A 25,294-nucleotide genomic window follows, 5' to 3' on the forward strand; every position below is an offset into this window, starting at 1 on the left:
TAAGATTTTTTTGAGAATCTGAATTCCACTACAGAAAGCTTAAATCCAGTTGAATAGTACAATTTATGAGTCTCAGCTGGTTCATTGCCAGGAGATGTGTTTCTAGATTCCAAGATCCGAACTATGGCTGAGCTAAAAAGATATTTAATAATATATGCTTTTCAGCCCAACTTTCTTTCTGATTAAGTGTGGATTGTGGTATTGTATGTTAAACTAGTTTTGCCCTGCTTGTGCTGCCAAGCCATACTGTGATCCTGGGAGATCACATAGATGTTTAAACCATGCCCACGTGTGTGTTTTTAAGCTGCTCAAAGCCTTGTGTTGACATGGTCCTCAAGGCCAGTCTCCTTGCATTCCCTGGGTTTGAATTGCAGGCTCCCAAAATTACTTCCTGGCTATTTCGAGAAACCCTTGATCCTCACACCACAGTATTAGACTGAAAAGTTGAGAAAAGATTTATGCAGCTGGATTTGTACTATTCTGAAAGGGAAAGGATAACTTGTTGCCAAGCCAAATATATTCATTATTTTTTGATTACTTTCTAAAAGCAGCCAAAAACATTGTATAAGGGATAAACAATGGACTTCAAGCTAATATTTTTCCATTAAGAATTTATTTTTTTATTCTTCCTGTCATTAAGATATAGTCCTTTTTGGATGTAGCTTGTTTTCAGATGTATGGCTCCTGGAATTGTTTCCTTGCAGTTGGACATTTACAGACATGCATCGGTTTTGTAAACTGTCTCATATGTGTTAGCACTTGTTCTGGAAATGAAAACTGAGCATGTTAGCTAATAATTTCTTGTACCTTTATAGCCCAAGCAGACTGAAAAGCGGTCTTGTGCTATGTTTTCCTTGTATAGTGCATCTAAAAAAAACTTGGAGAAGGAACTCCGTGATAAGATGACTTTTGTTGCTGTAAGTTTTTCTGTTGACATTTGTCAGCTTATAAACTATTGTATTTTACATAATTATCTTCAATTGACTGTCAGGTTAAAAAAGAAAAGTTTTTTTGCCATATGGACTGTAGTTCAGATTTTTTTGTTGTTGTTACTTATATTAATACACTTTTTTCCTCTCTACAAGAAATAACTATTGAACCTGACACTTCTCTTTAAGAGAAGTTACCACAGGTGATAACCACTTAAATGTTAGTAATTACAGTGGCTCCTCTTCTGTTTGGGTCACTTCCATGAGATAGTTGATATGAAAATGCTATTGTGGGTGATATATAAACAGCTAAGGGAAATTAGAACTCCCCTTCAGAACTATGTTGAGGTTATGATTTTGGATGCCAGTTTTGAATGACTACTTTGAAACAATGTTGGGCTTCAAACGTCTTGCAAAAGGTTGAATCCAAATGAGAAATACTTACTCTTCGTGTAATAGTCTGCTTGTCAATTTTTTGTGTATGGCTCAGTACAAGGCTGTGTCAAAATTTCAGTACCATGAAATTACCTTGTTTAAATGGCACTGTCTTGCAAAAGTGGATGTTATTTTAAGTAAGAAATTCTGTTTTCTAATTTGTGAAGGAAATTGTTTCCTTGAGAGTAAGCATCCATAACTGTAATATATTTCATGATTTTGAAAAGGCTTCTTAATCATGAGAGATGAGAAAAGTGAAGAAGTGATTCATTCTCCAAAGATTTGTTAAGCATTTATTATTATAAGTATAAATTTTTGCTTTAAATGGAAATCCTTTTTCAAACACTTAATATTAAACTTCTTACTAAAATTCAGTAGTTTAAAATCCTGGATAAATATCTAAAATGGCAAAGATATAAAATTCAGAGGGAAATTATTTTGAAATATACCAGTATAATTTCGAGCTTCTCAACTGCAGCCCTGAATTTTCTCTTTTTCACTGCAATCCATATTTTGTGAAACTTTTTGGATAGGTTATATTTAAAGCTACATTCACTTGCCTGAATAAGTAAAATAAATATTTTGTCATTAAAATTATATAGATCTGCTTATGTTAGTGTGCCGTTTAAAATGACACCTCATTGAGGTAACCATGCAGGTATTTGTATTGGTATGACAATAGTGAAGTGGGGTATCTGTGTAGTGTACCCGCATTCTGTGCTGAGCAAAATCACATGGACTTCCAGAAATAAAAGATGGTTTTTAAGAACAGCTTTATTTAATGTTGCAGCAGCAAGTAAGTGTCATTTGTACCATATAATTATGTAAATTGGGTGCTAATAAATACTATTTTTCAACATTTTGCATTGTGTTCATAATTTTGCTTAAGATGTGTGTGGTTTTAGAGCATGTGCTAGGAGGGGGAGGTGCACTCAGACTAAGACAAGCAGACATGTTTTTAAGGGCTTGAGGTAACTCCATGTGAACTTCCTATGGAACTGTGCGATATCTCACCGTTCACAGTAATGCCTCAGTGTTTCTGTTCTCCATATGTCTTGGTTTTGTACTGCTCTGCCAAATTAGCACTGTTTGGCACCCCACGTCTTTCCATGTGCTTAGGTGAATATGGGGTGAGCAGAGGTGCAGCGTGGGTGTGGTGCTGTTGTGCAGGAGCTGGTCTGTCAGCGGTGCATTGATCGCAGCCAGACACAGTACACTTCCTGAGGACAGCATTCATTTAAAATAGAAATAAGTGTATAGTTCTGCCCCTGGGGAGAGGATGAGGGAGAGCAAACCACACATCACAGATGGTAGTCATGTTGCTACAGGAAGGTGCTCAGAATGGCACTGAGGGGGTGGTGTGGGAACCTACACAGAACTGAGCAGAACAACTTGTTGTTAGTGAGCCCATCCTATTTTTTTCTAAGCTTGTAGGTGGGATAAGCGAAGTTCTTATCTCGTCTTCTTGGTAGGTGTAAAATAATCCTTCTGATTTGGTCCTACTCATCTTCCTACCTCATAGGAAAGGAGGAATTGCTTTATGAATTGACAATACAATTGCATTCCCCCCCATGTTCTGCCTCCAGAGAGGGTCAGTAGAAGATTCCTGAGGTAGTGAGAAAGACGATTTTGGGAACAATATAGGAGTGACCCTTCCACATGGGAGGCCTTCCTAACACGCTTATGGGTTTGCCTATGAACAAGACATGTTCCCATGATGATTTGGGTGTGAGAAAAGTGACTATATTTGGTGATACAGTGAAACTTCTACCATTTCTCCTTGTGCTTAAAAAAAAGTAATTTCTGTGAGTGCTGGAGTTCTTGAACTTATCAGAGTTTTTATTACAAATCGGAGAAGGGGTTAAACTGGTATTAAGAAAAATAACACTTATGTCTCTTGCCATTCAATATGAGTGACGCAGTTGATTGTGAGCAGTCTAGCTGATGCAGCACTAAAACCTGTAATATTGCACATGCACCCCCCCCAGTTTAAGTTTTAACAAGGAAAAAAAATTACCTTGAGGAATTTGAGGCACTGAGCTGTGTAGATGTACATTTGCAGTATGTAGGTGACTTGGCAAATGTAGATGGCCTGGTACTGACTTAGACTTCTAAAAATTAGATGGCAATGAAAAAGAAAAGGGATCAAACTGTTTCCATAATGTTGCTCATGGGCAGACAAAAACAGAGGAACGATATGACTTCGCTCAACCATGAAGTAATTTAAGGTATGTATACCACAGAAGACTGACTTAAGTTTGGTGTCTAGGTAATATTTCTTGATATTTACTGCTCACTTTGACTTGCTAAGTAGATAACGTGAATAATTTGCTGTGGAGTTTACAGGTAAGATGTTCAGTACACTAAGCATGTTTAGATTAGGTTGGTCCTGGCTGCATGCTTAACCCCAGAGCTTTTCCTGTTTACTGGAATGGCTTCCCTCGTGCTGGAGAGCCATAGGGGAAGGAATGCAAGGAGGAAGGAGAAGCTTCTCTGCCCACCTGTCAGCAGCAGCCATGGAGAAACCCTCCTCTTGCTGAACCAGCAAAGCAGCAACAGCTGAGGAAAGTGCACACAGGGGGCAATACTTTCTGTGCAGGGTGGCACAGTGACAGCAGAAGTGCTGTGTGTCCCATTCTGGGAAACAGGACTTTGAGTTACCTCTCTATGAAGGGATTGCTGAACTTTTAATTGAATTTGGTGTATCATTGAGAATGTGCGTGGCTAATGCTGGAGTTAGAGGCAAGAGGTGCTGAGACTGAGCTCTGCCGAGGCTTCCAGAGCATGGGCATCAGTATTTATTTCCAGGTGGGTGTTCTGCACTGCGATCGTTGAGCACTGATAAGCCATCAGCCCAACTCTCGAGTGCAAAAATGCTTATTTCTTAGGGAGAGGATGATCAGACAACACCTTCTGGAAAGGGTATCTAGTGACTAGTTCAGACAGCTCTCCGTCCTGGGTGGGACCTGTCTTGTACCCTTCTCTGGGATGCCTCTGTCAGACAGCAGGTTCCACTGCACTGGTCAGGCATCTGAAACTGAGTAGCCCAGCATCAAGCAGCTGGACATCTAGATTCTCTCGTGATTCAGTCCTGCCTCTAGAAAGTGTGTAGAAACTCTGTGATTTATTTTTTTCAGCTTCCAAAGGAAGTCTAGTTTCAAATAAGACATGATCTTGCAGACTTTTGAAAATACTTATGTCTTTGATGCCTTTCAGTCATTAGACTCTCCTTCAGTGACTGATTCCTCTGACAAATAACTTTGAGAAAGCTCACTGTAAGGATTTTTTACATCTGAGCATATAAAAGGATATTGAAGCACCTGGGGCTTTGCCAGTCTTCCATAATGCAGTAATCACCTCAGCTGTGCTTCAGAAACTAAAATGGCATAGGCCATATTTGGTGTTTATTTTTTAACCCCATATGAGATGACGTGCACTGCATATGCCTTTAAGACAATTTTATTGCAAAAGATATAGCAACTTATATAGATAAGCTCAAAATAGCTTGTATATGTTACAGAAGGAGTTCTGCTGCTTTCCTGAAACAAGTATACCTCCTTGAACATTTATCAAGATATATACGTAAGTTATCTTGTTTTTTAATAAAACAGTATTTAGAGACTTTTGTAGGTGGCAACTAATTTGATTGCTATGAGGTAAAGGTTAAGAGGAGTATGTTGCTTTTGTTAATGGAAGAGTATATTCTTACAAGTTTTGAGGCTTCTGCTTAAGTTTACAATGTTTATGAATAGGACATCTAAGTTTAGATGAGAGTCGGATTAAACCACTTTCACACTTTGAGATCCAACAATTTCAAGGTCATCTGAAGAAGTAAATAAAAAGGCACATTGGCAAATGAGCACCATAGTTCTTCTGTAAACTTAAACCATATAAACAATAACAAACCCTGAAGTGCCCATTATGAATGCTTGACATAAGATAGCTCTGCAACTTCCCTGTGAAAGAGCTCTTGAAAGCTTACTGTCATTGCTTGAGGTTTAAGCTTTAGGAAGAAGTTATATCCTATATGCATATATCCCTTATGCATATCCTAAAGAACATGTATGGCTCTAGCTGTTCCTAATATCTTAGCCATCATTGCTGTGCTTTTTGCAGAGCACGAGTGAAATACTGGGGAGTCTCTGTGGGGTACCAGTTTTATGTGCCACAACTGTACGGTCAGTATGGAGAAGAATATGTGGTGCTAAATTGTTGCATTAAAAATTAACCCACAATATTAAGAGTAGGTATAAGTTAAGATTTAGGTCTTTTTCTCAGCTAGCCCCAAATCAAGCCCCAAGCAAGTGGTTTTCAGACAATAAATCTGGTGTGTGAACTGAAGTCCTCATTAAATTCAGTTCATGTCTTTGAGTTTTGTCCAGCCCGTGTAATGTCCCTTGTTGACAGAGAAAGATGTGTTCAGCCAAACAGTAGTGAGGAGGTGGAAGATGGGAAGTATTAGTAGTAACTCTGCTTGTACCTAACTCTCTTCTTAATCATTTCTTCAAGCCAAGAAACTATTGCTGTGAAAGTGCAGCAGCACAGATTAGTGTTAAAAATTCTGCATACAAATATATTTTATGTCTTTATTTTGATTTTTTTTTTTGGAAGCTGGCAATGGCCTGCACCTTCTGTCTGGGTAGCATTGTTGAATTGATGATGTTCTTCTAAGAATGTTTTTTTTCTAAGAGGAAGATCTGAACCTTCCCTGTGTAAAACCACTCTTTCATCCAGGACTGTTTTTGATTACCTCTTGAGAGGACCCCAGCCTGGCTTATGTTACCACACGAGGGGGATCATGCAAAATCTGCTGGTTTCACTAGTTTGCATTATGCTTATTTAATTGGCACTTTTTTCAGCCACGTTTCCAAACATAACTATTTAAAAGATTGTACTACTTTTGCCGACAGAAAGGAGTTTCCCTTACGGCAGTTAACTTCAATTAAATTTTTATGTGGCTAATAAATATCTTGGGTCATGGTTATTAAAACTATCAATGCTGTTAAAAGCTTGATTTGCAAGTAATATGGGAAATTTAAGTTTTAATTTCTTCCCATTTCCTGTTAGTTCCACAAGCCTGATGCGGCATGGCTTCGATTACCTTAAGGTGCATGAACACATACATTTTTATTGGCTTTTTGATAATCTTGCTTAATGAACATATTTTCTTAAATGATACTGGATGGAACATAACCAGCAACTGCTGCTTCCTAATTAAAGTGTGATTCTTTTGGTCCTCCTAGTGTGTCAGTCCCCCCTCACTGACTATGATAGGGGTAGTTCTTCACTTAAGAAACCACTGTGTGTTTTGACTGATCAGGGCTGTAATATCTACATTTTTAAATCAATCCATAAAACATAAATCTATCCCAAATTTGAAAAAGGGTGTCTGTAAATGCTTGAAATGCTGTGTTTCCCAGTATATAATACAGAATGGCTCTCCTCACACTACAGACTGCTGTAAGCTGTTCTGAGCAGTGTTTTAACAACAGAATGGTGGGTCTCAGATGCTTTTCTGAGTGTGAGCAACTTAAACCCACATTTTTTCTCAGTCTTCTCTGTCCTGGCAACTTTCCTGTGGTCCTGCAGGCCTTGAGCCACCCAAGAGCAGAGGAAGAGTGCTAAGGAGGCAAGACACTTCTCAAAATCAAATATTAATGCAGTATTGAAGATACCAGTTTTTGCATGTTGGCTGCCTTGTGGATTTGGGGCTTTATTGGACTTGACAAAGGGTTGTATGGTCCCAGAACTTGATTTTTCCTCTCACTTGTTCTCCAGTTTCCCAGTTTCAATAAATCTCAGTGCTTGAGTTTACAGTAGCTGAAGCTTGACTTGCTGGCAAGACAGCAGTATGGAGGGAGTGCCTGCTTTTAAGAAGGTACTCAAATTTGAGCTGTGGTCTGATATTTCAGCCCTGATCTGAGTGTCATCTGGTGGGCAGTGCCAACAGAGGTGCTTCTACCACAGCTGCTCAGCAGCATGGCCACTCCCTGAAGGGACCTGGCTACTTCAAGGAGCAGGTGGTGCATTGTTAGGAGCTTGTGTGTGTTCAGGGGTGAGAATTGGGCAAGCTGGGGCTCTATTCTGGAAGCACCTTTTCAAACTGCTGCATTTATTTCCTCCATGTTTACTGCCTCTTTTGCTATCCATCCAAATCAGAGTTTCTGAAGGCTGCAAGGAAAAAAAACACATCAACAGTCTACACAGAGCATGCATAGGGACAGAGCTGCAATCAACCTTGCTGACTAGAAAGTGCCAGAGGAAAACACCTTCAGTGTTTCTTGTACTGAGGGCTGTCATTATTCCTGTGGCACTTGACATGCCTTCAGCATGGTGCCCAAGGGTCCTGCCTTGCTTGAGTCCATCAGTTCCGTGGCTGGGAATTAAATTCTGTGCAAATGTTTTGGATGAGCTGATTAACATAGCGATAGAGGTTGTCAAATTCATCCACAAAGAAGGAATGCTCCTTATCGGGGTCTGTTGCAATGGCTTCCAGTTCATCTGGGGCTGCCCAAGCAACTCCGATGGAGTAAGCAATGACTCCTGGAAAGAAACCCATATTTTAGAATAAGCATAAATGTTTTCTTTGCATTAAATTTAATTTAATACCAATACTGCAAATGTAGTTTCCAGACCACAAAAAAGTGGACAGTGAATTGGAGTGCTCTCTTTGTATAAAAAAGCAGTATTTTCAAATTGAAAGAAAGGTCTAATTTGTGCTTTGGAAGTACCTTTTGCCAACAACAAAAAGGCTTAAACAATAGTAAAGCTTTTGTTCTGGGTCTAACCAACAGGCTCCTGAACAACAAGGTCATATTCCAGTGCAAATGTTTTGGAAGATATGACTATCCTGACTGGAAAGCCAAAGGAGTCATATGTTACTAAGACAGTAGAAATCCCTTGAGATCTCCTAGACATAGCTGCATTTGCAATGATTTATGGGATTATTTTTTCCCCCTGAAGTTCCTTATTCAGATATTAAACAGTTACTGATCTTGTTAGAGCTCAAAGAGACCCCAGGGTGAAGTATTACTCTTCCTTCATAAAGTTTCTTCTGATGCTGTCATATCATAACAAACTGCATTTATCTGGAAAAATGCTGAGAAACATGGGGAGAGCAAGTAGTGACAGAGGAACTTACCATTTCGATGAGCTTCCATGGCCGGCACGCTGACGTCATCGTAAGACCTGCCATCTGTAATGAGAATCATGATCTTTCTTTTATTGGGTTTGGATTTGCTGAACAGCTGCTCTGAGGCATAGCTGATAGCTGCTCCCGTGCTGGTTCCGCCACTCCAGTAACTGATCCTCTTAATGGCACTCAGCACGTCCTCCTTTGTGCTGTACTTGTCAAAGCTGAACTCCAGCCTTTGCTCATAGGTGTACTGAACGGCCCCAACACGGGTGTCCGTGTCTGAAATCTCAAACTCCTTGCTGATGTTGGCTACAAACTGGAGGACTGTGCGGAAGTTGCTGGTGCCGACACTGCTGGAGCCATCGATGACGAAACCGATGTCGGCCGAATTGAGGCACGTCTTGCTGCAAACCAGCCGGTCGGTGTCGCAGACCCGCTTCACCAGAGGCTGGACCACCTTGTGTAGGCTGAACCAGCTGGGCACATTGATGGAATAGAAACCATTTGTCCTGCACACCGCCTGCAAGGCAACACAAGGATGAACACAGTGGAAATTCAGTCTGCCTGTTTCTGCTGGGGTATGTAGCTAAATTGCAAAGTAGGCTCCTGGAAAGAGCAATGCTAGAGTCTGAAATGGCCACTCCTCCAGTCACCATCTGCTTCTCTGGGAAATGATGTCAATGTAACATCACAGGTACTTGTGTAGTGTGAAAGTTCTTCCTGCCTTTTTTTAAAAGCTGTGGGATGGAGCTGGTATTATAGTAGTGAAAGAAACGTAATAAGCAAGTTTGGCACTTGTCCAGCTTTTTTACATGAGTTACATTGTTCACAGGAAAAGCATCCAAATCACAGAGCTTCTGTTAGCGTGGCTCCAATGGCATTATAGGAGCCTGTGTGTTCGCTGGGAAGCAACTTCAGCTCCCATTGTTCAGGGCAACAAGGAAAATTTTGCCTGCTGACAAACCCTACTACCTTGAAGTGAAACCTGGGACTTAATTTGGGTTATCCTGGGCTCATACTCTTCTAAGCAGAAAAACGCAGGCAATTTTGGTGAAAAATGCAAAAAGTCTATAAAGATTCCCCATTGTGTTGACTCTGCCAAATAGTAAAAAATAAACAAACAAAAAAATCATTAACTTTTATAAGTAAATACTCATAGAGGCCAGATCTGCGGGAGGCTTCTGTAGTGGGAGTCAGGTGAGTGTGGGTAGGAAGTAGGGGAGGCACAGAAGAGGAAGTGGGAAGAGTCAAGTGGGGGGGCAGGGAGGGAGGTGGTGTGAACAGGCTGGATCAAATTGTCCTTGGCTTTAATTCCTTATAAATGTTAATGCCTCAGATCTCTGGATAAAAATATTTTGTTAAGCCAGGCTTTATCTATCAACTTAGTGATGGTGTGTGTATCTGACTATTTTAAAAGGCCAAGGCACTTGCATAAAGCCTAACAGCTCCAAGGAAGTTATAGTTCCCTCCAGTCTGGGCTCCTCACGGTGTGCTGCCCTCATTTGCTCTTCTTCCTGTCTTGCTTCTATTTTAGTGTTACGATGCAGCAGTATCAAGTCACCATTCCCTCTTTACCTTCCTATTCTGAGTCCATTCTACTCCCACTTCTGCTGTGTCCCTGGCAGGTTTGCAGACACTCACTGTAGTTTTGCTCTCAAAAATATTAAATGCAAATGAGACTACAATCAAATTAAATGCTGACCAGAGACAATGCAGCTCTCTGGAGCAGCTCTGAAACTCATGGGAATGATTCATGGCAGAGCAACCCAGCTCAGATTGGAATCTGTTTTTTGAAACCACTGGATAACTAAACTCTGCTTCCTGAGCCCAGCCTGTTCTGGCACTTGGTAGATATCTCCTGCTGTAACTGGGTGCCAGCTTGCCCTGAAGCACTGTTGAGCAGGCAGCTACTGTTGATGCCAAATACAAATCGATCAAGGCTTGCATTCTCGGTTTTGGCTGCACATGGCAGGGGTTTACTCTTTTTCTAAGAGCTACCATGAAGCAGCAGAAACAAATAACTGAAAAATCATCTGCATCAACAGTGGAAAAAAAATGTTTGAGTTACCCAGTATAGATGAAAAACTAAGATGTGCCTATGTTGCGACTGTCCCAACATTCGCTTGTATGGGACCTGTTTGTAAATGCAACATTGGCAGTAGGCTGACAGGGCTTCTCACCCTTTGCTGAGTGGGAAATGTACAACAGTAGGCTCATGGAAAGCTCAGGCTTCAATTTTGCTTTGTCATGCTACTGTATATTTGGAAAAACTCTCGCCTCAGCATGACTGGAGCTGTGTGCCAATGTTTAGTCGGTCAAAAGCCCCATGATGTACCTCAAACCAGAACTTTACTAAACTTCATCCCCTTTCTGACTTCAGCATTACTGCCTGGCTTTTTGTACAGGAGACCTCAGGACAGTACATTCAAGCAGGACAAGAAATAACCATAAGGGTAAGAAGGAAAGGGAAATGCCCTGAATTAAGTAGGTTGGAAAACACAGTCAGAGCCAAGCACCTGGCCAGATCCAGCCTACTAAATACCTTGTCCACAAAGTTCGGTTCAATAACATTCTGCTTTTCATTTTGGGCAGCTGCTTCAACAGTGACAAAGAAAATGTTGATCCCTGATTCTCTGGCCAACCTGGAGGCCTCTTCCACTTGGTCCGTCGGCCACCCGTCCACCACCACTACAACCACATTGGGTGCTCCACCTCGGTTTCCATTAGCATCCAAAAAGAAGTTTTTGTTAACAAATGAAAGTGCCTTCCCTGGAATAAAAGAGGAGTTGGGGAGTTACAGATCTGGAAGCACTCTGCCTGATAATATCCCATGAAATGGTAAGCAGAGGGCTGACTCAAGCACTGGAGGCTGCAGAGAGCTGGGGAAAGCAGTTTCTGTGGCTGCATGAGTGGAAGGGAGGTCATTGCTGTCAGTGCTAGTGCTTCCTGAGCCCTCCTGCACTGAACCCCCTCCCAGAGAAGCTTGGGGTGATGAGCTGAGTTAGCAAGGATTCCCAAAGTACAATGGGAACTGCCCACAAAGAGATAGGTCTATCCTCTCCACTTGCAATGGATTTGCAGTGCCCTGGACCAACACATGCAGGTCATGGTGGGAGCAGTGCCCTCTCACCAGCACTGTCCTAGCACTGAGCAGTGTTTGGTCACAGCCTCTGTACCCCAAGAGGAGGTATGGGCTCGCTATAGCCCAGGCTCTGAAGTCCTTCCTGAGCTGAGGATGTGTAAGCAGCCCCATCACCTACCAACATTGGAAAGTCCCCCTTTCTGTTGAATTTTCTCAATGGCGTTTCTTAGGTCCTTGGAGTTGGCATAAGTTTTTAAGTTAAATTCTGTGGAAGGGTCATCACTAAAAGAAATGAGAGCAAGTATCAGTGTTTTGCTTCACATGCAACACAAAAGCTGTAGGACTGATCTGTGCTACCTGGTTCCTGAGTATGAGCTGGAGTGAGACCTTTAGCACACATCAGCCATAGAGCTACAGCTGCCAGAGTGTGCAGTCACACCCTGTGGCAATGGGAGTAGCTGCACTAGAAATTCTTACCCATACTGAATGATGCCCATCAGAGGACCAGCACTGCCAATGCCAAGGGCTTGAGCCACATTACCAAGGAACCGCTTCTGAAGTTGAAAGCGGCGTTTGCCAATGCTCCAGCTTCCATCCATTAAGAAGGACAAATCAACCTTGCAGTCTGAGGAGAGATAAAGAAACACAGAAGATATTTTTAGTCCTTTCTGAGAGCTGTGCTTCTTGTGAGGAGCAAAGGCCTAAAATGTCTGCATCCAGTGATTTGTCCTGCTGTGTAAACTCTATGAGAAGCCTTTGACGAGGACAAATCACAGCTGGGGGCTCAAGTCTGTCCTACTCACTGGTAAACACAATTCTTGGCGTAATTTTGTCCTAAACAGCCTCTGAGCTTGGCTGTGTGACAAAAGGGCAAGAATCTTTTCCCAGGGGTCAGTCTGGGAGCACTGGATTTGGCAGCTAGGGAGGTCAGCCATGCAAGAGCAAGCTGACTTGTATCCTGTGCCCTCAGAGCCACAGCTGGGGCTCAGCGTGCTTTATTTGCAGCCCAGGGGTGGTGGGAGTTTGTAAAGCCAACCATGGTCCTTGGATTTTGTGGTCTGGCCACCTGCAGAGCATAAGCTACAGGAATTTCCTTGGTTATACTTCTCTGCACTTAATTGATGTAACAGACATAACAGGAACAGTTCTTCGCATATGGTGTTAATGCTGCTCAGAAGGCAGGGAGGTTCCCAAAATGTGTGATGACTGGGATGTGCCTCAGGGGAAGGAAGCCATGGGGTCTTTTCAAGCAGATTGCAATCCAAGATTACTGACAATAATCCTGGCAACTCTGCACTTTTGAATGCAAATAGTTCCTTACTTTCATTCTGGACTGGAGCTCACATCAGGGATGATGACTTTGCCTGGTGTACTCAAACTGAGTGGAAGCTGGTTTTTACGTGTGTGCAGCAGCAGCAGCGGTGTGCTGTTATGTGTTGCCTCTCTGGGCTGAAAACAATGTTCTAGAAAAGGTATGCCTGCACCCAAACAAGCTCTTCCCTTTAATTATACAGGTGAACCTCATCTTTGTGCTTCTACAAATGCTGTCTTCATCACTACCAACCTGCTTTCATGTCTCTGAAAGTTAGTGGAGAAATGTTCATCATTGGTGTGCGACCAGGAGTGCGATAAAAATTTGGCTTAACTAGAGCGTTAATTAACATTTTCCCCTTCTGGCATCTGGGTCATCCCTATCTCTTGATTTCCCTGTCATGATGCCTCCTACCAATCAGACTGTCCAAACTAGTGTGTTTTAATCATTTGGTAGCCCGAAGGCTACAAAGCACCAATTGTTCTTACTGGCTTATGCAACTTCCTCCCATCTCATTACCTTCAATTTTTTCTCCCGTAGCTGTCTCTTTTTTCTAATTCTAATAATGCTGAATTACAGGACCGTGACTGAGAACTGTGTCCATTCACAGCAGATCGTGAGGCAAGGTCAGGAACCCACAACGAATGTCTCAATTAATGGCCAAGTTTTCCTGAATTTCTTGTCCTTCAAAGGGAGCTACACCGTGAGGTTTAGATGTGGAAAGTAGGCAGTTTGTTAGCCAGCAGGGTCTGGGTATGCAAAGATTTACATACACTTATATACAGACTTAATTTCTGGGGAGGGTTTGGACAGGAAGGGTATTTTGATGCTGGGACACTGCAAGAGCACAGGCTAAAGGTACTTCATAGGGAGGTGAGCACATTCTGATTTGCAGGGAGGCAAGATCTGAATTACAGCTTTTATGATCCTAGAGGTATCAGCAGGATGAGAATTTTGCTTCTGGTGTGTCTTATCTCAGTTCGACTGCTATAAACACAGATGTCCTTGCCTGCATCTCCGCTGCACTGAGCTCTGCTTTCCTGCAGTGCTATGGGGTCTGTAGGGCAGAGCCTTCCCCTTTTCTTCTTCTTTGCCTTATTTCGGTATCAATTTCAGGTGTTTTTGACATCTTTGGTAGGGAAAAGAATACTTTTAAGTACTCTTTAAGAGTACTTTTTAAGTACTTTTAAGGAGTGCCTGGGAATATACAGACATTTGGTTCAGTAGTTAATATAAAGAGTCCAGTCAGCATTCAGCTGCCAGCGGGTGGGCAAGAGAGGACCCAGGCACCGCTGGGAGGGTGAAGCCCCCTCTCTGAGGTGGCTTCTCATGAGGAGGCGGCAGACAACCCCATCTCTCCACTCACAGCTTGCTTTCTCTTTCTTCTTCAACTCTGGTCCTTATCTAAGGATAAGTTAATGGGCAAATCTGCCTTTAATTGTAAAGGGCATAGAAGACTTCCTTTTTAGAGTAGGGGAGCCTACATTTTCCTCACTGGACTTGAGGGATCCTTGATGCTCCTTCTGCATCCACTCTCTCCTTGCTGTGGCAGGTGCCCGGTCCCTTTCTTAGGTGATTTTCTTTCCTCCCACCCACTGCTGTGAGAAGGGTACCCGCACACAGCATAGCCATGGGAGTCTGCTCTGGTCAGCAGGGCTTGCTTGTCTAACCCTGACTGCAACACACTGGATTGCCATCCTCCACCATCAAAGTCCCTGAGGGCAGAAGCTCTGCGCCCCAGGAGCATGGAGCTGATACTGCCTGGGAAGAGGCAGCAGGGAGCAGCTACCATCTCCCTGCCCAGGTGAGCTAAATTTTGGCTGTTATTTCCTTTCTCGTAGAAGCAAAAACCGATTACGTGTATAAGAGGGGTCGGCAGAGAGTGCTTGCTCTTTCTCTGCAAGAGAAAAATGTGTTCTGGGATTTTCATAGGCTTTCTTGAAAACTTACCTTTGCTATCTAATTTGAATGCATTCTAGCAATACGTAATTAATAATATGGTATGGCTTAATTATGAAATTAATTCTGAAGTACGTACTCTGGTTACCCTGGGAGATGGACTCCAGTGGCTTCGGGTTCAATTCTTCCTTTGAGCTGAAGCCTAGAAAGAGAAACGAAAGGCTCCATCGGTGTGTGCTTAGTGGCTGCCCTTGCTCTGTAAGGAAGCAGGCAACAGAGTGACTGCAGAGGATTGATGTGGGAGGGAATGGGGGGTAAGCTCCTTGGAGCTTACCTTTTTCCACCTACATCACTCCCAGGGTAAAACAAGAGCAGACATTTCTCTCCAAACACCAACTTTGAATCCCCTTTGGGAGTCAGCCCCCTAACTGCCAGGGCTTGGGAGCAGCATGCACAAGTAGAGGGCTCCTCAGGAGCAGAGGCTGATGGCCCACCGTGTGGGACAGTGACTTCCCAGCAGTTTGCCCCCAAGAACTGGCACTGCCACCCTGCTGGCTCACCACGCTTTACAGTGAGCAGCACGACGTCTGAAGCAGATGAGCAACAGATTTAGCATGTTGCTTTTCTGTCTGGAGAGGAAGGCACAGGTAGTGAGTGACTCATCCTGCCATGTTATAGCTGGGGAAGCTCCTTGCGTGCCCCCGGAGGACTGGGTTATTTTACAAAGCATGAAAGAGGGGTAAATGGTGTCAGAGTGATACAGTTAGGTCATGGAAAAGTCTCATGGGCCACTAGTGGATTTTAGCTCAGGACTAAGGTGAGGTATTTGGGTGGTAGCAGCCTTGGGAACATGTGTTTATGTCCTTGTGAGATGCACTGACTCATAGGGCACTATTAGGCTGGCATCAGAAGGTCTGAAAATACTGAACTTCACTCATGACTTGAACGCCTGGCAAGTGTCTCCTACAGTGCAGTATCTCCCTTCCAAGCAAGGGCAAAGAGCTGTTCCTTTTCACTACAGCATGAAAAGATTAAGGGGATTTAGCTGGGCTAATCCTCAGAAGAGGCATCAATGATCAGGCAAGCCACAAACTGAACACTCACTAAGAAAGGAGTTGGTCTAAAGAACACCAGAACAGCTTATTATTTTTGTAAACAGCACATTCATTTTTATAAGAAAAGGAGGAGGAAGACTTCCTTAAAGTTTCATCACCAAATAAGTCAAGGAGAGTATTATGGACTTTGGAGACATAGTAAAAAGGTAACTTTATAAAATGTGAGCTTAATATAGAAAAAAGATGAGAAATTACTAGGTGCCACAGAGTTTGTCTCTATATAGCAGCCAGCCGTAAGCAAGCTGAGCATGAGAGCAGTGTATGTCAAGGGACATCAGGGAAGGTCACCAACTGAATATGACGTGAGGCGTAACAACCTAAGCTGGTTGCTGAAGGTATTAATGACCAAGCCGTATTAAAGCAGAAAACCACCAAGAAAAGGGGGGGAAACACAAGCTCCACCTCCCTCTGTCACCACTCCTATTTCTATTTCAGTTAAGTCTAATAATCCACCCCTCATAATTGTCAAATATAACCTCTTTGAGTCATTCTACCTGCATGCTGAAAGCTGTGCATAGTTCTGTGTCAGGGGCCACGTTTGTAGTAAGTCTGAGTATGCAGGACCTAGTGTAGAACTGGCCTGCTGCCTGCTCCCCCACCAAGAAGCTATAGCACACTGCAGCATCCGTATGGGACAGGTTGCTTTGGCTTCTCGGTTTTAAATTCAGCTGACAGTGAAGAAAGTTTCTGCTGCAGAGACTATACAGACCTGTTAACAGCAGCACTGTGTGATTTCCCTCTCCTTTGCTCGTCCCTAGACATCTGCTGTTGCCCTGTCACTAGAACCACAAAGCTAGCTGGAACTCTGGGCTTGGCCTTGTACAGGAGCCCTTATGGTAACCTGTGAATGAAATAGATGAAAGGCACAAAGAGTAGCCCTACTTTGTTTATGGCAAGAGCTAGACTTTGCCTTATGTGTTTTGTTTGAGAATATCCCTGGCTATGTCTGGCCAGGTTAGGACCGTCTGAGGGCTGGTGTTGCTTTTTGATGCTTTGTACGTGGTGCCCTGTGGTGCCTGCAGCCCCACATGCAGCCTCCCTGTACTCCTGCCCAAGCATTGGAAAGGATACTTACTGAACAGAGAATAGGAGCTCTCCACCCATCCTGACACTGGCTCTTGTGACAGAAATGCCTTGCCCCCACAGTTAGTGGAGCTGGCCCTCTTGTGCCAGAGCAGGCTAGACCCATTCAAAAGTGGGCTGGAAAGCCTCTTTTCTTGCACACCTGAGATGAGCTCCCAGGCAAGGAACAGGGGAGAGTGTGCCTCCCATGTAGTATGTGTTTGCCCATGGGAGGCCCATTTGGATGCGGGAAACATCATCAGGGAGAGGCAGAGTGGTGGTTCTGGGGCAGCACTACCTGAGGCTGGGTGCTTGCTCCCGACTGAGAAAAAATCATGTGGAACAGAGTGACACCAAACAGTTCTATCCCGTGACATTTGTGGCAGCAAACACTTTTGATCTCTCTCAGGCCTCAAAATCTTGCTGACAGGGACTAAATCTGCCTTTGGAGGAAGGGCGCAAGGCAAATTTTGTGCAGGCTTATCGTGGGTTTATCTGATGTGGAAGTTAAGGGCAACGTGACTTGGATCCATACTCATCCTCTCTTTGTCAACCACATGGATGAAAATTATTATTGTTTTTTTCCTTTAAAACCTGAAAGAGTCATCAGCTTGCCTTCCTGACTGTGTACGTTCCAATACAGTCTTTCATTACACAGGCATGTAATAGTTCTTCAGTAACAGACCAAAGCCACGCTTCATCCTGCAGCCTGCACACTGCTTTCCTCACATGTGCCAGCTTGGTTCCCCATATGTGCAGTTCCTCCCCAACCTTGCCTTATTTGCAGAACAGAAAGTAGGTGGATTTAACACTGTGGTGAAATTAGATATTAACATATGCCATCCACTTTAGCAGCTAAATTGTATACGGAAGCTAAATCATAGCTTCAGATTATCTGCCTCATGCATTTATCTGCATCCAATAAAACCCATATTCCTTTCCCAGGCATATACCTGGCATTAGCTTTGTTGGTATAGAAAACTCAAGTGTGGGCAGTGCAGCATTTTTTGTTTTTATTTGCCAGTACAATTATCAGTTCTTGAAGGTTGTGGGTCAGCTGGCTGATTTGTGCTTAATGGAACAATAAGGTCACCCACCAAATGCTCTTCCCCAACTAATTGGGGAGGTGGTCAGTCTCTATTGGCCTCCCTGCTCTACCAGTCCAATTTAACGTTGGTATTTCCATGGGAATTTCAACTTGCTGCATGGGCAGTCTATGCCATGCTAATTAAAGTTCCCTTCACTGATTGTCACAGCTGTCCACACTGATTAAACTTCCCATTCACTTGAGTAAGACAGCAGTGACTACATCCACGCCAGAAACAATTCCTTTGAAGTGACAATCTGAATTCATCAGACTTTATCACACTAGTCTACGCTGGCACTTCAGTTGCTGAGAAACTATTAATACAACATCCCTTCCCCCATGCCCAACCTTTCATTGCATTTAATGCAATCTGTCATTTTCTGCCTCAAAATGTCACTCTGCACTCCAGCCCTAGAGCTGTAGCTTTTCCCAAATAAGCACACTAATGGCTTAAGCTACAGAGAATAGAAATGCTTCCTGTCTTTGGCTCAGGCAGCTGGAGAAGGGCAATCTGTTTGTGTTTGGGATGATGCAAATTTTGCCTCAACAGCTATCGCTGCTGACCCTGGATTCACAAGGTAATGCATATGGGTTATGCTGTTCATCATAGCCAGTGCAAGGATTAGTCATGCCTCAGCTTTGAAGTAAGCAGAGTGTTTGAAGGAATGGCCTTTACAAGGGCCACCAGCACAGCCCTCTATAGCAAGAAAACTGTGATGGAAAAGATGTCTTATACTGAATGGTCAAGCCCCTTGTAAGAGAGAGTTCCATGTCATGAATTGGCCTGTATCTTGTGTAGTCTGCTTTTAGTGTTTCTGAGCAAAGGGAGCCCTTAAATGTTGAACATATAGAACCTGCAGTTCATAATGCTCTTGATCAAGGGTTGCACAAGTCTTGGTCTTGTGGCTACTAGAGCCTGCTACAAATGTAGGGCTTTTTCCCCCTCACCACTATTTATTAAAATATTATCACCTCCAGATTGCCAGTTTTTAAGGATAAAATATCAGAAAATGTCACTGATGCTCATTATTCTTTACATTTGACTTCAATCCTCCTTTTCTTATCTGAATGTCTTCCCTAAGTACATTGACATCAGAATAATCTGATTGCAGGTCTAAACTGTGATCCCAGTTGTGACATTCCCAAAATACTTTGTCATTTACAAATGGATTTCAGTAGCTAGAACTCTTTTCCTGTAGTGTAGCTGCCAACTCTTTCCAGAACTCATCTGCTGTGCTCCTGCTTTAGGCAGGAACTCGAGACTGATGCAAGCACAGAATAATTTACTAAGATGTAAATGACATATCTTCTTTATAATTTTACATGCTGTAATTGCTTCATAAAATGAGATTGTTATCACTAGTGTCACGGGCCTGATGAATAAATAGATTTAGCTTTTCCCATGTGTGATGGAAACCACTTATTCCCTGACTAGTTGCTGGATGTTTAAAATATTTACCTGTGTCAAAAAGGCTTAATCCAGGTTTCCATGAGTCTGTTTCCATTGCTTTTACACATGAAAGAGAAGAAAAACTATGACTGAAAATAATGGAATTACTAGAGGTTACAGAGTGCTGACTTAATTTAGAAATGTCAGTTCATACAATGACTTACATTAACAACTTAGGAACTGAGGAAATCAGTAAACCTGGAAACCTTTATGCGCACATTTCAAGCCATATTTAGGAGTCTTGTATCACTGCCTCCAGAGCTCTGATCTTTTTTAGGATTTTAAATACACCTCTTTAGATCTGTTTTGGTCTTGTTCCTCTAAATTACGTTGATACTGAGGCACATATACTGACTTCAATATACTTTTGTTTGGTTTAGGTTGTTTTGCACTGAAAATCTGCAAATACTTCTCAACTACAGATTTCTGTATCCCCACAGCTCATCCAAACACAGAGAAGTTGCCTAAATATTGCTTGCCACTTGTCAGGCATGGATAACTTCATCAAAATTGCTGCTTTTATAAATAAACCCCAAAATATCTTTGTTTCTGAAGCCTGCTGCATCTCAAAAAGTGATGGGTAATCACCAGTTGAATTCCCTTGCAGCTGACTAGGACCAGAACAGTTCCTGAGAATCACAGGAACAGAAGATTAACTCTATCGAACACCTGATAAGCTGCACAGAGCTGGAGCACTCTTGACTAGAGCCAGTGGGTGAACTACAATGTAGGTTTGGAAAAAGTAATGCATGGGCTTGCCAGTGTCCTCCAGCCTAGTGAAAGCACTGATCTTGCCCTTAGGTTGCCTTTCCAGTGAGGAGCTATCAGCTTCTCTTTGGGAGGGAGACTTGTTGCATGAGACAGAGGAATGAATAAGATGTGTGGTCTCGCTTAGGGTAGGAGGAACCCTGTCATCTTTCATTGTGGAGCTGCATATAGATCTGCCCATCTTTTCTCTTCTTTGTACGTAGGGATGTGAGTTGAAAGATCAGAGCAATAGAATGTGTGCATCCCATGTGTCACAGGTTTCTTTCTGCTGTCACCTCACTGACAGATAGTATCCTCAGAACACAGGCTCCTTTAACATCTCTGACTGTTTAAACTAAAAAAAGACAGACAGATGCTTTTCAGAAAGACAGGCAGATGCTGGAAAAGAAAAAGACTGGTTTTTGTCATTAGGTGCAATGCTTAAGTTTTTCTAGATTCACTCTTAAGAACTGCTTCAACTCAGACAGATGCTCTAGTCTGTCCAAATCCCTGTCGATAAGAGCTGTCTATTGCTTCTTCGACCAGTCTTCTCAGTTCACCCATTTAGAACTTTCTGTGGTGGTTTACTTTCTTAATGAGGAAAAACACAAGATAAGTGCCAAGGATTTGTAGTGGTTGGCTGCAAATATAGAGAATATGCAGCTTTCTGGGTGACCTGTTAATCCAGGGAAAAGTGCTATTTCTTGCATGTAGTCCTAGGCACATAACAAAGAAAGCTGTCAATGAAATGCATATCTGAAAGTGAAATGATTATTCTTTTAACTAAGGCTTTTTTGTTCCCCACTTGAAGATGCCCATAAAAGCAAAGGACTGATTTTTAAAATACTCCAAGACTGGTCTTTAAAAAAAAAAAGACACCATCACCACAACTCTTCAGTATAATTGCCTTGAAAAAGGCAATTTTGGGCTAAAGTGAGTATGGGATTTCAAGAGAGTTAATGTGTGTTGTCAAGAGCTTGGAAGAGTTGAGACCTTCTGAAGAATGCATTGAGAAGCTGCACAACCAACTGGTATGTCAGGGAAGGTGATTTCCCAGCACACCCTTTTGCTAACCTGAGCTGATGAGAGAGGAAGATTCTTGACAGCATGGTCAAACCCCCAGAACCGATCGCTGCTGTTTGCAGAGCAGCGTGCACATGCTCAGCAGGATCAAGAAGAACAACTCACCTTTCCAAGAAAGGACTTGTTCAGGAATTTCCTTTTGATTGTTAGAAAAATTTGCTGCTTAAGAGCAGCACATCTGAGCTGCCAAAGCCTGGGCTGAAAAAAGGATCAGGACTCGCCGGGAATATGGCAAGTATGTGTTTGTGGGATTTTTCCTGCTTATTCTCTGATGAAGAAAACAGAATAGTTGATGGTGGGAAATCTGTGCTTTGTACTCACTTTGGGGGGACTGTAAGGTGCCTCAAGTGATTAGGTGGGGTCAAACACTGACTTTGTCAAAAAAACAGGAGAATAATGCTGAGCCTTATTTAAATCAAAGATTTGGTTAGCCCAAGAATTAGCCAGCACATCCTTTGGTCCAGATGTTAGGGCTTTTTCCATTTTGGCCCTGCCAGAAAGGCAGGTCTGCTGCCTCAGACTATCCCCGGCCTTTATATGGTGTCACATAATTAGTGCATTGCCATGACCGATGCGTTTACAGGCAACATATTTACTCTGCTATTCAGCCCAGGAAAATAGTGCCCCCCTGTCTTCCCTCTAAAGGTGGGTACTGAATTTTGACAAGGGCAAATGGAATTGAAGGAGCACAAAAAGTGTGAGATTAGAAAAAAAAGAAATATCTATGACAGCTGTATGGCCAAAAATATGACAAAGACAAACACAGGTGGAAACCAGAAGGAAGAGAAGGGGAACGAAACAAGGAGTAGAAAAGTGAAGGAACAGAGTAAATCTTAGGACGAGAACTGTATCCATTTTAAATATGCTGCAACTAAGTCGACTTCTAATTGTCATTTTGATGAGGAGATTGCTGGGTAAGCTTACTTGGCTGGTATTACTCAGAAAGCCCCGCTGCATAACAGCGTCCTCTAGCCTCAGTGTGAATGACCACTTGGCTCTTTAATGTAGCAATACTCCTCCCGTGCTTCCCAGCTCTCACCAAAGCCCGCAGGGCCCCAGGGACACCTTAAAGTGCTGCAGCCTCTCCCTCCTCAGTGGGTCTGGTTGCCCATGCTAGAGGTCAGTTCTACCATTGTGCAGCTCTTGCCTTGGCCACTTGCTGACAAGCCTGCTTGCTGGTGAAGGATCAGTTGCGTGGCCAGGGAAGAAGAACAGTACAGGTAATGTTTCTACATTCAGTATTAAAAGGAACCTCTATCTTCACAATTAGTGTACACATTCCTGGGATCCCCCAAATTTCTTTGGTTTTGGAGCCTGCTGAAAAACTGTCTCAAAAAGTGATGTTTTGCTCTGAGTTACAGGCAGGTGAATGCCCTTGCAGCTGACTAGGACAAGAACAGTTCTTGGGAACCACATGAACAGCAGATTTAGCTCTATTGAAGACCTGATAGGCTGCACAGAGCTGGTTTTTTGTTTCTTTTGTTTCTTGTTTTGACTAACAAATAGGGAAAATTGCAAAGACTTCGTAGATGTTGATTCCCACAGCCTGGAAGAACAGCTCACCAGAGCTTTCCTTTGGCTTTTGCATTCAGGAAACTGCTAGTTGGCTTTTGGTGCATGAGTCTTGCCCTGGTCCTCCTCCAGGATACAGGAAAACAATCTGCAGTACAAGGGCTAATTTGGGGTTGCTAAAACTATGAAAGAGAGTGGAAAATCTGCTGCTAGCAGTTGTGCTCACCTAAGTGGGCTGGAGAGCCGGCAGCCCTCTGGAAGGTGGCAACAGGCTCCTGGCGCTGAATACCTGGGTGATCCGACAAAGAGGTGAGAAGTTAGATGCCAGTGGGCAAGGAGAGAGAAGCATGATCACAAGGGATGCAGTGATCCCAAATTGACTTTCTGCACATTTTCAAACCAAATGAAAAGGAAGATGGAAACTGAATCTAAAAAAAAAAGAACTTAAAAGCTGAAGGAGGTTGGCAAAAGCAGTAAAGTTTCAATGTTAGTACATGCTGCACAGTGCAGGTATTAGCTGGTGCACTGGAACAAGTGGTAGTGGGTCCTGGTATGCTGGTCATGTTTAGGGCCTGAAAACAAGTCTCTCAGGGTCAGGCCTTCATCCCACAAACTTACACAGACATGAAGTTCCTCCCTTATTTTGCAACAGCAAATATTATAAAAGACCTCTATAAATAGTTTTAGAATACTATGTTGAGAACAATTCTAAGTTTTATTAATTCAGTTTACTTTTTTCCCTACAGGTTACACTAGTGTCACGCAATGACCAGTATAATATAGGCTGTCACTACATCCTGCTATGAATATGGTTAGGAGGGAAAAACAGTGCATTACTGCTTGACTCAGTAGATGTGAGTTGTGGAACTATCTACAGGGAGAAAATAGAGGAAGACTGTAATGCCTTTACCTGTATTGTGTTGTACGATATTCCTGTTACTTGTAGAGGTGGAAGTGCCCCTGAATGCTTTGGAAATATTGTATTGGTTAGCACATGGAACTTAAAACCAACATTTTCTAGTATTCTAGCAATACAAATCTCCGACATACCTGTGTTCTGTCCTCTTCCTTGTGCAGCCTGAACCTGTCCTAAGTAGATAACAAAATAGAAAATTGTGGTTTATACCATGTTTGGTTCAGGATACTGCTCCCCTGCTTTTTCACTTAGTCTCATTTTTTAGCTGTCAGAATTAATGCTTCATATAGGAAGTTTTCATCAATAGACTTTCTCAGATGTTAACTGTATCATTTGAGCCTGCTTAAATAAAAGATTGCTTTGCTCTATTTGTCATACAGATCAGCCTAATTAAGGTTCCCTTCAGTTATGATTATTACTTATACGGGTCTCTGGTCTGCATTTAAAAGATTTGAAGTTACTTCGGTGGTTTACTTTCCCTTATAACTTTCTTTCTCATCCACACTGGTTATCTATATGTATTTCTATGTCAGAACCATCCAGTTGTACTGGTTGTGTGGAAGGTTTTAACCCCAAACCCAACACCCCCCCCCCCAGACAATTTACTACCCTTTCTGCAGAGAGCAAGCAGGCAGATGGTAAATAATGAGACAATGAAACATAATATGGGAGAATTCGTGTGTCTGAAATGTCTTTACACAGAAGGCTTTTTTTAAGGTGATTGGGTTGGGTTATTAAATTCACATTGTTCAAAAATACTAAAGGCTCAAAGCATTTGCAGATGAAAACCATGTCTTTAATCATGCCTTTCATTTCATTAATTATTCTTAAGAAACTTGTTAACAAACTTATCCTTTAACAAGCCTTTATTCATTAGTTTTCCCAGAAAGATTAATTCCAAAGCTGGATGAAAGCAGTGGGAATGTTCTAACTGACTCCTATGAACACTGGACAGGGGCCCACGAGATTATTTTGTCAATAAGATGTCATCAATGAGACCATTTTGAAGGGTTGTCTCAGAAAACAGGAATTGCTGCTCCTTGGAAACTTGATATTGCAAAATTAGGTGACAGCAAATAGCTTGCCTTTGACCTAAACTTGAACCTTCCAGGCCACTAGAAGCCCTTTGATGGGATTTCTAGGAGCTGTCCTGAGAGACCGTGTAAACTCCAGATGCCAAAGAGATCTTATTTAAGGAAATAACAGGCTCATCTGCCAAAACTGGCAAGGCTTTTAAACTCTGTAAGCTTGTAAGGCTTCAGATAGACCACAGCAAGACCAGGCCTGGTCAGACTGTGGCTTGGAAAAGTCTGCGTGTGCAGTAGTCAGTGTTGTATGGGATCGTGCAGGGCATGCTTTCCACGGGAGATCAGTAGGTGCCAAAGCTGTGGTAGAAAATTAACTCTGAGCCTCAGAGCTTACCTTGTTTCACATTTGTCACAACTGAGCCCAAATGTGTATCTAACACTCTTTACAAGGTCAGTAGAAACAGAGTACAAGGGGGTAAGAAAGAGATTGGCTCAGTATCCA

General features: G+C 42.7%; 1 protein-coding gene across 5 annotated transcripts in view; it reads right to left on the bottom strand.

Annotated features, from left to right (window-relative positions):
- Positions 1–5,552: 5,552 nt before the first annotated feature.
- VIT (vitrin) overlaps positions 5,553–25,294 on the bottom strand; it is a 51,161-nt gene continuing 31,419 nt past the window's right edge. For 3 of the 5 annotated variants that reach the window (XM_027641275.1, XM_027641273.1, XM_027641272.1), the window contains 10 exons: positions 23,899–23,937; positions 23,759–23,815; positions 23,075–23,137; positions 19,516–19,563; positions 14,932–14,994; positions 12,059–12,206; positions 11,760–11,863; positions 11,042–11,268; positions 8,506–9,019; positions 5,553–7,907 (listed from right to left, as the gene is read on the bottom strand). In XM_027641275.1, coding sequence (XP_027497076.1) covers positions 7,729–7,907; positions 8,506–9,019; positions 11,042–11,268; positions 11,760–11,863; positions 12,059–12,206; positions 14,932–14,994; positions 19,516–19,563; positions 23,075–23,137; positions 23,759–23,815; positions 23,899–23,937 — 1,442 coding nt within the window. In that variant the 3' untranslated portion in view covers positions 5,553–7,728. The remainder of the gene's footprint in view (positions 7,908–8,505; positions 9,020–11,041; positions 11,269–11,759; positions 11,864–12,058; positions 12,207–14,931; positions 14,995–19,515; positions 19,564–23,074; positions 23,138–23,758; positions 23,816–23,898; positions 23,938–25,294) is intronic. The other 2 variants (XM_027641274.1, XM_027641276.1) reach the window with 2 other exon arrangements.

This window comes from Corapipo altera, unplaced genomic scaffold (genome assembly GCF_003945725.1).
Source record: "Corapipo altera isolate COAL_440 unplaced genomic scaffold, ASM394572v1 48b, whole genome shotgun sequence".
NCBI lineage: Eukaryota > Metazoa > Chordata > Aves > Passeriformes > Pipridae > Corapipo > Corapipo altera.